Source organism: Salvelinus namaycush, chromosome 4 (genome assembly GCF_016432855.1).
Source record: "Salvelinus namaycush isolate Seneca chromosome 4, SaNama_1.0, whole genome shotgun sequence".
NCBI lineage: Eukaryota > Metazoa > Chordata > Actinopteri > Salmoniformes > Salmonidae > Salvelinus > Salvelinus namaycush.
In genome coordinates this window covers 58741908-58756550 of record NC_052310.1, presented here as the reverse complement: position 1 = coordinate 58756550, position 14643 = coordinate 58741908, and the positions used below count along the sequence as shown (strand labels likewise).

General features: G+C 41.3%; 1 protein-coding gene across 1 annotated transcript; it reads right to left on the bottom strand.

Annotated features, from left to right (window-relative positions):
- Positions 1-419: 419 nt before the first annotated feature.
- LOC120045668 (39S ribosomal protein L27, mitochondrial-like) lies at positions 420-14468 on the bottom strand. The gene is made up of 4 exons (XM_038990602.1): positions 14401-14468; positions 1464-1592; positions 1255-1322; positions 420-963 (listed from the first exon to the last, which is right to left on the bottom strand). The coding sequence occupies exons 1-4, from the start codon at positions 14438-14440 to the stop codon at positions 757-759; spliced, it is 444 nt and encodes a 147-aa protein (XP_038846530.1). The 5' UTR covers positions 14441-14468; the 3' UTR covers positions 420-756.
- Positions 14469-14643: the final 175 nt, after the last annotated feature.

Here is a 14643-nt window from a genome sequence, read left to right as displayed (position 1 = left end):
AGAAATCAGAGGGGAAAAACTCTGATGTTAAGCCTTGAAACACCCTGTGGTTAGTTCAGGAACTATAGACCACACACACTTGATAAAGGGGTGGTTTCATGTTTTCCTTGTCAACCATACAGAGTTTTTTCCCCAGATGATACAAAAATATTCCCAAAAATTAAATACTTTTGGATACACATGAAATTGTTCCATTGACTAAGCTTACAATGCCCATAACAGACTGCTGATGTCATGATTATATATTTAAGCAATAAGGCACGAAGGGGTGTGGTATATGGCCAATATACCACGGCTAAGGGCTGTTCTTAGGCACAACGCAAAGCGGAGCGGCCATATACCACAAACCTTCGAGGTGCCTTATTGCTATTATAAACTGGTTACCAACATCATTAGAGCAGTAAAAATACCAATCAGCATTCAGGGCTCAAACCACCCAGTTTATAAAAAACTTTATTGGATGGAGTTCTTTCTTACAGCACAATAAGTCAGGTAGGTGCCTGTTGATTAAACTTTCGACCATAGTCAAATTGTGCAGGATCAATGACAATATGGCAACGGTCACCACAACAACACAGGAAGCTTTGAGGAATTCCCTCAGAACTTCCAGAATCCTCCTCACCACACAGCAGCTCAGTTCCACAACATTCACGACAAAGGAGTCCGCGGTTGAACAGAACCTTTCAATCCGCCAAGTCCATAGAAAAAGTAGGGTTTGAGCTTTCACAGGGTGGAATATGAATGAGTCATCAGTCTTTAGAACATGCCAACCAGTTTGAACTTGCCCTCTTGTTTGTTGGGCACTATGTTGATAAAGGTCTTGTAGAGCACAGTTCCCGTGGGCAGCTTGGTGATGACCTTGAATGTCTCAGTGCTGCGTGGAGCTGGAACATACACCTCCTTAGTGAACCTGACAATGCCATCCTCCAGGGCATAAAGGGTGTTGTTGGTTCCAATCCCCACCTGAGAGAGAGAGGTGGGTGATAGAGTGTGAGAGAGATTAGTTGACAATCAACCGGCGACCTGCAGACATTTGAAGGCTTCCAGGGGTGTATTCACTAGGAACCAAACGGAATCAAATGAAACAAGGAGGGACCTACCTAAATTTGTCTAAAAGAAACTTCCAAAAAGTTTTCTGGTTGGAGTAAAATGTTTCTGTTGCAAAACATTTAGCTGCGGTGCTAAACTATTTGCTATGATGTGCATGTGATGAATACACCTCAGGATATTAACAGTGAAAGTGGGAAACCTTACATGTGCTCCTGGTTGCCACCGCATGAGCCTCTGTGTTGCTAGGATGTTGCCAGCATGGACATAGTTCCCTGAAGGTGGATGCCAACAAAACAGAAGTGTTAGATGATGCAAACATGACGTGTGTAAGATCAAAATACATAACATGCACCTCACAGAGATGTCAGAACTAAGCATAGCATACTGACAAATAAGAGCATTCACGTAGCTACCGTCTGTTTTCTTGAAGCCATATCTGCGACCGGGACTCTTTCCCCCGAGGTTCTTGCTGCTACCGCCTGCCTTCTTGGATGCAAAGCGCACCCAGTCCACAAGAGAGGACTGGCAAGGGAGCAGAAGACCTGCAATTTTGTTGAGTTAACATTGTAGCTTGGAAACATTGTAGCAGTTGTAGCAAGGGGATACATTTGAAACAGTCAATACAGTTGATAAATGACTGTCTGGCTTGTATGAAGGCAGTGGGCTGTTCAATACCATTTGTGATGCTCATGTTATGTTAGCAACTTCTTTCCAATGTAGGTTACTAGTAGCCTGATACACCAGTCATAGTCCCGACTTGACCATGCTATCCAATCCCTGGACAGCATGGCCACACATTACTACATAGACGAAAACCTAAACGTCTTGTCTATCACGAGTGTTGAATAAAATTATATTTGAACTTACATTAGCAAATGTCCATAGCGTTGGTTCTTATGCATTCAACTGAAATGTGTCTTCCGCATTTAACCCAACCCCTCTGAATCAGAGAGTACGGGGGGGGGGGGGGGGGCTGCCTTAATCGACATCCATGTCTTCGGCCCCATCCCTTTCCCTATATAGGGTGGAATTTGAGACAAAACATCGATCTATTGTAGACCCACTTCCTCGCTGCTTACCTCATGTCGAAATAAAAGTCCTGTACGTGTGCCATATATGCACAAACAAGCAATAACTTGTGGAGTACTTTTATTTTCACATGAGGAAAGCAGAGAGGAAGTGGGTCTACAACAAAGTCTTTAATAATATGTTCCTTTGGAAAGGTTGTCTAAAGTTCAACCCTATAACGTACCAACCCCATAGACAATTTGTAGAGTAAGTTCAAATAGAATTTTTATCAACATTCGTGACAGACAAAGGACATTTAGGTTTTCGTCTACTATAAGTGTTCCTGCTGTTCAGGGACTGGATAGCATGGTCATGTTGGGAATAAATTAGCTCGAGACACCAAGGGGGCTTTACAGCCTCCTCTTAGAGTTCTCAGCTGAAAATATGGACCACAGTTGGACACTATTGAAGCCATTGGACACAGTTTATCATAGCACTTTATTACAGGTGATAGGTTCAGTACACATCATTGCATTTTGTATCATAAAGTAGACATGAGTTAGGTAAATCTGTTTTTAGTTTGTGAAATGATCTCCAAAAGTACAAGTTGGTGGAGTTGGTGTCTCTAGTGCAATTCAGGCGGATGTTTAGGGGGCCTTTTTACTGAAGAATGTGGTGGTTCCATATTCATATTGTGTTTTGCTTGTCGCGTTTTGTGTTTGCTTTTCTTGTATAGTGTAATTGATGTGTATATAGAAGTGTATAGTGTAACTGATGTGTATATAGATGTGTATAGTGTAATTGATGTGTATATACAGTTGAAGTCGGAAGTTTACATACACTTAGGTTGGAGTCATTAAAAGTCGTTTTTCAACCACTCGACAAATTTCTTGCTAACAAACTATAGTTTAAAAAAAAATCTTTATTTAACTAGGCAAGTCAGTTAAGAAAACATTCTTATTTTCAATGACGGCCTAGGAATGGTGGGTTAACTGCCTTGTTCAGGGGCAGAACGACAGATTTTTACCTTGTCAGCTCAGGGATTCAATCTTGCAACCTTACGGTTAACTAGTCCAACGCTTTAACCACCTGCCTCACATGAGGAGCCTGCCTGTTACGCGAATGCAGTAAGAAGCCAAGGTAAGTTGCTAGCTAGCATTAAACTTATCTTATAAAAAACAATCAATCATAATCACTAGTTATAACTACACATGGTTGATGATATTACTAGTTTATCTAGCGTGTCCTAAATTGCATATAATCGATGCGGTGCGCATTCGCGAAAAAGGACTGCCGTTGCTCCAACGTGTACCTAACCATAAACATCAATGCCTTTCTTAAAATCAATACACAGAAGTATCTATTTTTAAACCTGCATATTTAGCTAAAATAAATCCAGGTTAGCAGGCAATATTAACCAGGTGAAATTGTGTCACTTCTCTTGCGTTCATTGCACGCAGAGTCAGGGTATATGCAACAGTTTGGGCCGCCTGCCTCATTGCGAACTAATTTGCCAGAATTTTACGTAATAATGACATAACATTGAAGGTTGTGCAATGTAACAGGAATATTTAGACTTATGGATGCCACCCGTTAGATAAAATACGGAACGGTTACGTATTTCACTGAAAGAATAAACGTTTTGTTTTCGAGATGATAGTTTCCGGATTCGACCATATTAATGACCTAAGGCTCGTATTTCTGTGTGTTATTATGTTATAATTAAGTCTATGATTTGATAGAGCAGTCTGACTGAGCGATGGTAGGCACCAGCAGGCTCGTAAGCATTCATTCAAACAGCACTTTCGTGCGTTTTGCCAGCAGCTCTTCGCAATGCTTCAAGCATTGTGCTGTTTATGACTTCAAGCCTATCAACTCCCGAGATTAGGCTGGTGTAACCGATGTGAAATGGCTAGCTAGCTAGCTAATAGCGTTTCAAACGTCACTCGCTCTGAGACTTGGAGTAGTTGTTCCCCTTGCTCTGCATGGGTAACGCTGCTTCGAGGGTGGCTGTTGTCGATGTGTTACTGGTTCGAGCCCAGGTAGAGGCGAGGAGAGGGATGGAAGCTATACTGTTACACTGGCAATACTAAAGTGCCTATAAGAACATCCAATAGTCAAAGGTATATGAAATACAAATCGTATAGAGAGAAATAGTCCTATAATTCCTATAATAACTACAACCTAAAACTTCCTACCTGGGAATATTGAAGACTCATGTTAAAAAGGAACCACCAGCTTTCATATGTTCTCATGTTCTGAGCAAGGAACTTAAACGTTAGCTTTCTTACATGGCACATATTGCACTTTTACTTTCTTCTCCAACACTTTGTTTTTGCATTATTTAAACCAAATTGAACATGCTTCATTATTTATTTGAGGCTAAATTGATTTTATTGATGTATTATATTAAGTTAAAATAAGTGTTCATTCAGTATTGTTGTAATTGTCATTATTCCCCCCCCCCCCCCAAAAAAAAAAATCGGCCAATTAATCGGTATAGGCTTTTTTTGGTCCTCCAATAATCGGTATCGGCGTTGAAAAATCATAATCGGTTGACCTCTAATATAGATATGTATTGTGTAATTGACGTATATATAGATATGTATAGTGTAATTGATGTGTGAATAGTGTAATTGATGTGTATATTGATACGTATTGTGTATTTTTTTTAATTTAACCTATATTTAACCAGGTAGGCCAGTTGAGAACAAGTTCTCATTAACAACTGCGACCTGGCCAAGATAAAGCAAAGCAGTGCGACAAAAACAACACAGAGTTACACATAAACAAACTTATAGTCAATAACACAATATAAAAATCTATGTACAGTGTGTGCAAATGTAGAAGATTACGGAGGTAAGGCAATAAATAGGCCATAGACGTGAAATAATTTAGCAATTAAACACTGGAGTGATAGATGTGCAGATGACGTGCAGGTAGACATACTGGGGTGCAAAAGAGCCAGAAGATAAATAACAATATGGGGATGAGGTAGTTGGGTGTGCTATTTACATATTGGCTATGTACAGGTACAGTGATTGGTAAGCTGCTCTGACAGCTGATGCTTAAAGTTAGAGAGGGAGATATAAGTCTCCAACTTCAGTGATTTTTGCAATTCGTTCCAGTCATTGGCAGCAGAGAACTGGAAGGAAAGGCGGCCAAAGGGAGTGTTGGCTTTGGGGATGACCAGTGAAATATACCTGCTGGAGCACGTGATACGGGCAGGTGTTGCTATAGTGACCAGTGAGCTGAGATAAGGCGGGGCTTTACCTAGAAAATACTTATAGATGACCTGGAGCCAGTGGATTTGGCAACGATTATGTAGCAATTTCCAGCCAACGAGAGCATACAGGTCACAGTGGTGGGTAGAATATGGGGCTTTGGTGACAAAACGGGTGGCGCTGTGATAGACTACATCCAGTTTTCTGAGTAGAGTGTTGGAGACTATTTTGTAAATGACATCGCCAAAGTCAAGGATCGGTAGGATAGTCAGTTTTACGAGGGTATGTTTGGCAGCATGAGTGAAGGAGGCTTTGTTGCGAAATAGAAAGACGATTCTAGATTTAATTTTGGATTGGAGATGCTGCTTAATGTGAGTCTGAAAGGAGAGTATACAATCTAACCAGACACCTAGGTATTTGTAGTTGTCCACATATTCTAAGTCAGAACAGTTCAGAGTAGTGTTGCTTGTCGGGCGGGCAGGTGTGGGCAGCAATCGGTTGAGCATGCATTTAGTTTTACTAGCATTTAAAAGCAGTTGGAGGCCACGGAAGGAGTGTTGTATGGCATTGAAGCTCATCTGGAGGTTAGTTAACACAGTGTCCAAAGAAGGGCCAGAAGTATACAGAATGGTGTCGTCTGCGTAGAGGTGGATCAGAGAATCACCAGCAGCAAGAGCGACATCATTGATATATACAGATAAAAGAGTCGGCCCGAGAATTTAACCCTATGGCACCCCCATAGAGACTGCCAGAGGTCCGGAAAACAGGCCCTCCAATTTGACACACTGAACTCTATCTGATAAGTAGTTTGTGATACAGGCGAGGCAGTCATTTGAGAAACCAAGGCTGTTGAGGCTGCCGATAAGAATGCGGTGATTGAGTGTCGGAAGCATTGGCCAGGTCAATGAAGATGGCTGCACAATACTGTCTTTTATCGATGGTGGTTATGATATCGTTTAGGACCTTGAGCATGGCTGAGGTGCACTCATGACCAGCTCAGAAACCAGATTGCATAATGGAGAAGGTACAGTGGGATTCAAAATGGTTAGTGATCTGTTTGTTAACTTGGCTTTCAAATATTTTAGAAAGGCAGGGCAGGATGGATATAGGTCTATAACAGTTTGGGCCTAGAGTGTCTCCCCCAGAGTGTCTCCCCCTTTGAAGAGGGGGATGACCGCAGCAGCTTTCCAATCTTTGGGGATCTCAGACGATACGAAAGAGAGGTTGAACAGGCTAGTAATAGGAGTTGCAACAATTTCGGCAGATAATTTTAGAAAGAGAAGGTTCAGATTGTAGGGATCCATATTTTGCAGCTCTTTCAGAACATCAGCTGTCTAGATTTGGGCAAGTTGCTGCAGGGGGAAATATGCTTATAGAAATGATTGATTATCGTAGATTTATCGGTGGTGACAGTGTTTCCTAGCCTCAGTGCAGTGGGCAGCTGGGAGGAGGTGCTCTTATTCTCCATGGACTTTACTGTGTCCCAAAACTTTTTGGAATTAGTACTACAGGATGCAAATTTCTGTTTGACAAAGCTAGCCTTAGCTTTCCTAACTGACTGTGTATATTGGTCCCTGACTTCCCTGAAAAGTTGCCTATCGCGGGGGCTATTCGATGCTAGTGCAGTATGCCACAGGATGTTTTTGTGCTGGTCAAGGGCAGTCAAGTCTGGGGTGAACGAAGGGCTATATCTGTTCTTAGTTTAAAAAATGTTTTGAATGGGGCATGCTTATTTAAGATGGTGAGGAAAGCACTTTTAAAGAGCAACCAGACATCCTCTTCTGACGAGATGAGGTCAATATCCTTCCAGGATACCCGGGCCAGTTCGATTAGAAAGGGCTGCTCGCTGAAGTGTTTTAGGGAGCGTTTGACAGTGATGCGGGGTGGTCGTTTGACCGCGGACCTATTACGGACACAGGCAATGAGGCAGTGATTGCGGAGATCCTGATTGAAGACAGCAGAGTTGTATTTAGAAGGCAAGTTGGTCAGGATGATATCTAAGAGAGTGCCCATGGCTACGGATTTAGGGTTGTACCTGGTAGGTTCCTTGATAATTTGTGTAAGATTGATGGCATCTAGCTTAGATTGTAGGTCGGCCGTGGTGTTAAGCATATCCCAGTTTAGGTCACCTAACAGTACGAACTCTGAAGATAGATGGGGGGCAATCAATTCACATATGGTGTCCAGGGCACAGCTGGGAGCTGAGGGGGGTCTATAACAAGCGGCAACGGTGAAAGACTTGTTTCTGGAAAGGTTGGCACAGAATTGTTTGGGCACAGACCTGGATAGTATGACGGAACGCTGCAGGCTAACTCCGCCCCGTTAGGCAGTTCTATATTGTCAGAAAATTTTGTAGTTGGAGAAGGTAATTTCAGGATTTTTGGTGAATTGATGTGTATAGTGTAATTGGTGTTTATAGATATGTATATAGATGTGTATATAGATATGTATTGTGTAATTGATATAGCAAAAAATAAACATTCCTTTTTCAGGACCCTGTATTTCAGAGATAATTCGTAAAAATCCAAATATCTTCACAGATCTTCTTTGTAAAGGGTCTAAACACGGTTTCCCATGCTTGTTCAATGAACCATAAACAATTAATGAACATGCACCTGTGGAACGGTCGTTAAGACACTAACAGCTTAAAGACGGTAGGCAATTAAGGTCACAGTTATGAAAACTTAGGACACTAAAGAGGCCTTTCTACTGACTCTGAAAAACACCAAAAGAAAGATACCCAGGGTCCCTGCTCATCTGTGTGAATGTGCCTTAGGTATGCTGCAAGAAGGCATGAGGACTGCAGATGTGGCCAGGGCAATAAATTGCCATGTCCGTACTGTGAGACGCCTAAGACAGCGCTACAGGGAGACAGGACGGACAGTCGATGGTCCTCGCAGTGGCAGACCACGTGTAACAACACCTGCACAGGATCGGTACATCCGAACATCACACCTGAAGGACAAGTACAGGATGGCAACAACAACTCTTCGAGGCTGGACTGAGGGCTTGTAGGCCTGTTGTAAGGCAGGTCCTCACCAGACATCACCAGCAACAACGTTGCCTATGGGCACAAACCCACCGTCGCTGGACCAGACAGGACTGGCAAAAAGTGCTCTCCACCGATGAGTAGCGGTTTTGTCTCACCAGGGGTGATGGTCGGATTCGCGTTTATCGTCAAAGGAAGGAGCGTTACACCGTGAAGGCTAGGGCCATTCCCACCAGAAATGTCCAGGAACTTGCAGGTGCCTTGGTGGAAGAGTGGGGTAACATCTCACAGCAACAACTGGCAAATCTGGTGCAGTCCATGAGGAGGAGATGCACTGCAGTACTTAATGCAGCTGGTGGCCACACCAGATACTGACTGTTACTTTTGATTTTGACCCCCCTTTGTTCAGGGACACATTATTTCATGTCTGTTAGCCACATATATGTGGAACCTGTTCAGTTTATGTCTCAGTTGTTGAATCTTATGTTCATACAAATATTTACACATGTTAAGTTTGCTGAAAATAAACGCAGTTGACAGTGAGGAAGTTTCTTTTTTTGCTGAGTTTAGATTTGTAGTGTAATTGATGTGTATATAGGGCTCACGAGTGGTGCAGCGGTCTAAGGCACTGCATCTCAGCAATAGAGATGCCACTACAGACCCTGGTTCGATTCCAGGCTGTATCACAACCGGCTGTGATTTGGGCGGCGCACAGTTGGCCCAGCATTGATATATAAATCCTTGCTTGCAATGCGGTTTTGGAAACCTTTGGAACTTAACTTTCATTTCTATGAGAAATAATCTTTAAAACACTTGGTGTTCGTAGTTTAGCAAAGTTGTTTTCAATAACACAGCCTCCAAGCAGAGGTACAACACCTCTTCTCACCTTGGGCTCGCATTTCCATTGGGCCATCTCATTCCACGTTTTCAGCTGGTGTTCTTATCAACACAGCCGGGTGCAGCTTTGCCAAACTGCGTACAGTAAGTATCTTTTGATTTTGTAAAATTCTCTCGCTTATATGAAAGTTTCAAAATCATAACACAAGCGAGGTATATTTGCGTTTGGACAGAGCATTTGGGCAGCACTGCAGCGTCTGGCTATTACAGTGCCTTCAGAAAGTATTCATACCCCTTGACTTTCCATATTTTGTGTTACAGCCTGAATTCAAAATTGATTATTTTTCTTACCCATCTACCCACAATAACTCATAATGACAAAGTGAAAACAAGCTTTTAGAAATGTTTGCACACTTACTGAAAATGAAATACAGAAATCTAATTGATATAAATATTCACACCCGAGTCAATACATACAGCGCATTTGGAAAGTATTCAAAACAAATTTTATTGATTTGATTTCAGACCCCTTGACTTTTTCCACATTGTAACGTTAGTGTTATTCTAAAATGGTTAAAAAAAAATGTATCCTCAATCTACACACAATACCCCATAATAACAAAGCAAAAACAGGTTTGTAGATTTTTTTGCAAATGCATTAAAAATTCAAAACAGAAATACCTTATTTACATAAGTGTTCAGACCCTTTGCTATGAGACTCAAAATTGAGCTCAGGTGGATCCTGTTTCCATTGATCATCCTTGAGATGTTTCTACAACTTGATTGGAGTCCACCTGTGGTATATTAAATTGATTGGACATGATTTGGAAAGGCACACATCTGTCTCTATACATTAAGGTCCCACTGTTGACAGGGCATTTCAGAGCAAAAACCAAGCCATGAGGTCGAAGGAATTGAACTTAGAGCTCCGTAGACAGGATTGATAGGCACAGATCTGGGGAAAGGTACCAAAACAATTCTGCAGCATTGAAGTTCCCAAAGAACACAGTGGCCTCCATCATTCTTAAATGGAAGAAGTTTGGATCCACCAAGACTCTTCCTAAAGCTGGCCACCTGGCCAAACTGAGCAATCGGGGGAGAAGGGCCTTGGTCAGGGAGGTGACCATAACCTAAAGGTCACTGAAAGAGCTCCAGAGTTTCTCTATGCAGATGGGAGAACCTTCCAGAAGGACACCCATCTCTGCAGCACTCCACCAATCAGGCCTTTATGGTAGAGTGACCAGACGGAAGCCACTCCTCATTAAAAGGCACATGACAGCCCGCTTGGAGTTTGCCAAAAGGCACCAAAAGGACTCTCAGACCATGAGAAAAAAGATTCTCTGGTCTGATGAAACCAAGATTGAACTCCTTGGCCTGAATGCCAAACGTCACGTCTGGAGGAAACCTGGCACCATCCCTACGGTGAAGCACGGTGGTGGCAGCATCATGCTGTGGGGATGTTTTTCAGCACAGGGACTGGGATACTAGTCAGGATCAAGGGACAGATGAATGGAGCAAAGTACAGAGAGATCCTTGATGAAAACCTGATTCAGAGCGCTCCGGACCTTAGACTGGGGTGAAGGTTCACCTTCCAACAGAACAACAACCCTAAGCACACAGCCAAGACAACACAGGAGTGGCTCTAAATGTCCTTGAGTGGCCCAGCCAGAGCCAGGACTTGAACTCGATCGAACATCTCTGTAGAGACCTGAAAATAGCTGTGCAGCGATGCTACCCATCCAACCTGACAGAGCTTGAGAGGATCAGCAGAGAAGAATGAGAGAAACTCCCCAAATACAGGTGTGCCAAGCTTGAAGCGTCATACCCATGAAGACGCAAGGCTGTAATCGCTGCCAAAGGTGCTTCAACAATGTACTGAGTAAAGGGTCTGAATACATATGTAAATGTAATATTAAACTGTAACTAGGCCACTCAGGAATGTTTAACGTCGTCTTGGTAAGAAACTCCAGTGTATATTTGGCTTTGTGCAGGCCCTAAATATATTGTTTTTCATCAAAGCGTCATCATTGAGGGGGGATGGTGTTATTTTAGTTTTTCAAACAATCGATTTAAATATCAGATTGCATGGTTGGTTACTTGCCCAGACTGCAAATGAAACCACCCATGATTGAAATTCTGTGTGCTTTCCTGTGATCTTGGCCGGGCCAGTAATACTCTCCTTCGGGCCAGTAGTTTTCACTTGGTATGCCACTGGCAAATTTACTAAATGTACCTGTATAAATTGCTTTAACAATGGAAACCCTGATACACTTTAATCTTTGTCATTAAAATGACCTTTCAAATTATATATAATATAACCAACTCTGAAAGCACCAGCTACAACTATTATTAAAAAAATAACCCATATTCTGCCATTGACATTTGAATGTTGGAAGCTTAGCCATAGAATTCCATGTAGTGGGGCAGCTATGTTTTTGGATTGTAACTTTGGTGATAGAGGCACCACATTTCACAGACACACAGCTAGAACAGGGTTTAAAAAAGATTTGTAGATACAGGGCCATCACAGGATTCATGTATCAACCCCACAGAAACCTTTACCCAATATGGCCGCCAAACAACTGTTATTGGCTCAATTGCGCATGACCATACCTGTATGAAATATAATTGTAGCATGCCCAATAATATCTTAAAATGTTCATAGTGATGTAGAATACACAACCAAATGAGCCAGGTGTGCCACATTGTAAAGATGGTAAATTATTCACATAATTGTGGTAAGAATGTGTCCAAAAAGCTGGCCGAATCACTAATTTTAGAATGTTTAAATCCTTAATTGCAATACTTCATCTTCAAACATGTAAAATAGATTTATACATGTAAATAATCATGTGGGCTGATTCAAATTATAAACAATGTTATCCTTTAACTGTTTTCATTATGATGACTATAAACCTTTCCTGTACATTCCATTACATTGTAGTAAAATCCAATGTTGGGCCTGTTGTGGACAATTATATAAATTTTAGTACTCTAGTAACAGACCAATCTGCTATAGCCCCATAATAAGAATACATCTGAATTAAAACTAACTATGTGTAATGTTTTTCTGCTCTCATCATCAAGATATTTGGTTAAAACGTATTGGCATTCTTATGGAATTTTACAAGTTTCTGGTCCTCTGTTTTATGAAAGTGGTTCATAGGACAATATTGCATATTTTAATCAGCTCACATCCATGACTATTCACTTGTACATATCCATTTTAGACATTTGAAGATTAAATATTTCAATTATTGATAATGACATCTTCAGAAATCAGCAATTCAGACAGCTTTTTGGGCACATTCTTACCACAATTGTGTGAATCATTTATAATCTTTATATCTAGCACACCTGGATCATTTGGTTGTGTATTCTACATCACTATGACCATTTTAAGATACTTTGGATTTTGTCCAACATTTTGCACATTCTCAATCATCAAACATTTGATCTCAATACAGTTCTGTTCCGAAAACCAAAATGTTTTTGAACAGAGTGGACAAAGTTTTGTTGACTTTACCCTTTCACAAATTTATTTTTATTTTTAAATGCATTGTTTTGGAGTGCAAATGCGAATCGATTTATTGCGCACTTCACAGGGTAGGCGTTGCCTAACGGAAATATACAAATGTTGGCTAGAACACACCAATAGGCTCTCGCTAGCTTGTGCTTGGCTCTGCCCACGTCTTTGCTTGTTCTGTCTACTATGACTCATTTGTTCCCATTGGAAGTGACAGGCTGTGGTCTTAGTTTTATGCAATGGGTGGGTCTAATCCTGAATGCTGATTGGTTAAAACTGCATTCCAGACAGTGTCTATTCCACAAGTTGCCACCGCTAAATCTATTATGTTAAAAGGCCCATTTACTCTGTTCCATTTGACTGCGCAATCCACTGTCTCATCAGCCCAGCCAGGCAATTTATAAACTGGATCTCCACTATAAAAAGCATATAGACATTCTCACATATATTTTAGACGAACATTTTGTTTTCAACAGGGAGATTTGTATAAACCTTGCTGTCCCTCTCCGACATTTGCAACATTGTTTCAATATTCAAATTCGATCTCCTGCTGTCACATAGTAATGAACGTGTCGGGAGTCGGGATGAGACAGACAGGCAGTGTCTCAGCCAGTCGAAATCATGAATCAGCTGGCACCATTTTTATGGATATATATGTTTTTTTTAAGTAAAATGAAAAGTAGCTCATTTGCAGCTTTTCCAGCTTCCGATTGAGGTGATTGTGTTACTGTTGCTGTGTCGTTGGCTAGCTCCTCTGAATAACAGTGACCTGACGAGTGAGCACATTTTCTATGCCAATGCAAGTGCGGCTACTTTGCTGTTATTCTGGCTGCACTTTTTTGACTTGACTAAATTACCCGTAGTTGGCTAGCTAGCAAGCAAGGGATAAGAAAGTTGCCAGCCTGGATGACAATGGAACATTTAGAATGAATGACTGGGTTCAATGAACAACCTTAGATACAAAACAAAAAGACTGAACAACTGGGTCGTTGTTCAGCAACCCTAGATTTGTGTGGGGACTATCTTGCAGAAGGATTAAATAGTATGAGTAAATTAGTCAAAATAAAGTTTAATGAAAAGATGTCAATCATTATTTTAATATGTTGGTAACTCATGGTATAAAAGTGATAATGCCTTCGAAGACAGCGTTGAGGATATATTGGAACGGTTTGCAGGACCTCGACGAACAAAACCCGTGGGCTCCCGAGTGGCGCAGTGGTCTAAGACACTGCAATGCCTAGTTCGAATCCAGGCTGCATCACATCTGCAGGTAGCCTAACGTTATGCCAGTAACCGAAAGGTTGCTAGATCGAATACATGCGCTGACAAGGTAAAAATCTGTTGTTCTGCCCCTGAACAAGGCAGTTAACCCACTGTTCCTTGGCAGTCGTAAATAATAATAATTTCTTAACTGACTTATCTAGTAAAATAAATTAAAATACATCCGGCCGTGATTGGGAGTCCTATATGGCTGCACACAATTGGCCTAGTGTTGTACGGGTTCGGCCAGGGTAAGCCTTGATTGTAAATAAGAGTTTGTTCTTAACTGACTTGCCTAGTTAAATTTAAAAAATATATCCACTTAAATAAAACATATTTGGTTAAACTATGCAGAAGGCACGAGAGAGTGGCTAATACCAGCTAGCTTCAAAAACACGTTATCCAGCTTGGTAACTTTACAATAAATGAGCGTCATTGACGTATATTAGTGTGTTTCATAGAGAGGTTTGAATTAACGCAAATAAATTGTAATGTGTATATTTTACCTGCTCTGGACTTGAACATCAAGGACGCAAGCGCCGCCATGTTGGATCACGTGACGTCAACGTTGTCACATCAAATTTTAAACTACTGACCGCTTGTCACTAGTTACCACAGCCAAAGTCAAAATTGTCTACATCCTAAAATATCTTAAACTAAAATGAGCTTTTTGGTCTTAATTAAAAATGACGTTTTGGCATACGGTTGCCAGTGTGGTTAAGGTTTAAAATAAAATTGTTAAAAAGAGA

Excerpts from the sequence above, each read along its gene's own strand:
- LOC120045668 (XM_038990602.1), bottom strand. The coding sequence starts at position 14,440 with ATGGCGGCGCTTGCGTCCTTGATGTTCAAGTCCAGAGCAG. Across the intron at positions 1,593-14,400 it reads GATGTTCAAGTCCAGAGCAG|GTCTTCTGCTCCCTTGCCAG; the intron begins GTAAAATATACA and ends ACAAAATTGCAG. Across the intron at positions 964-1,254 it reads GGTGGCAACCAGGAGCACAT|GTGGGGATTGGAACCAACAA; the intron begins GTAAGGTTTCCC and ends TCTCTCTCTCAG.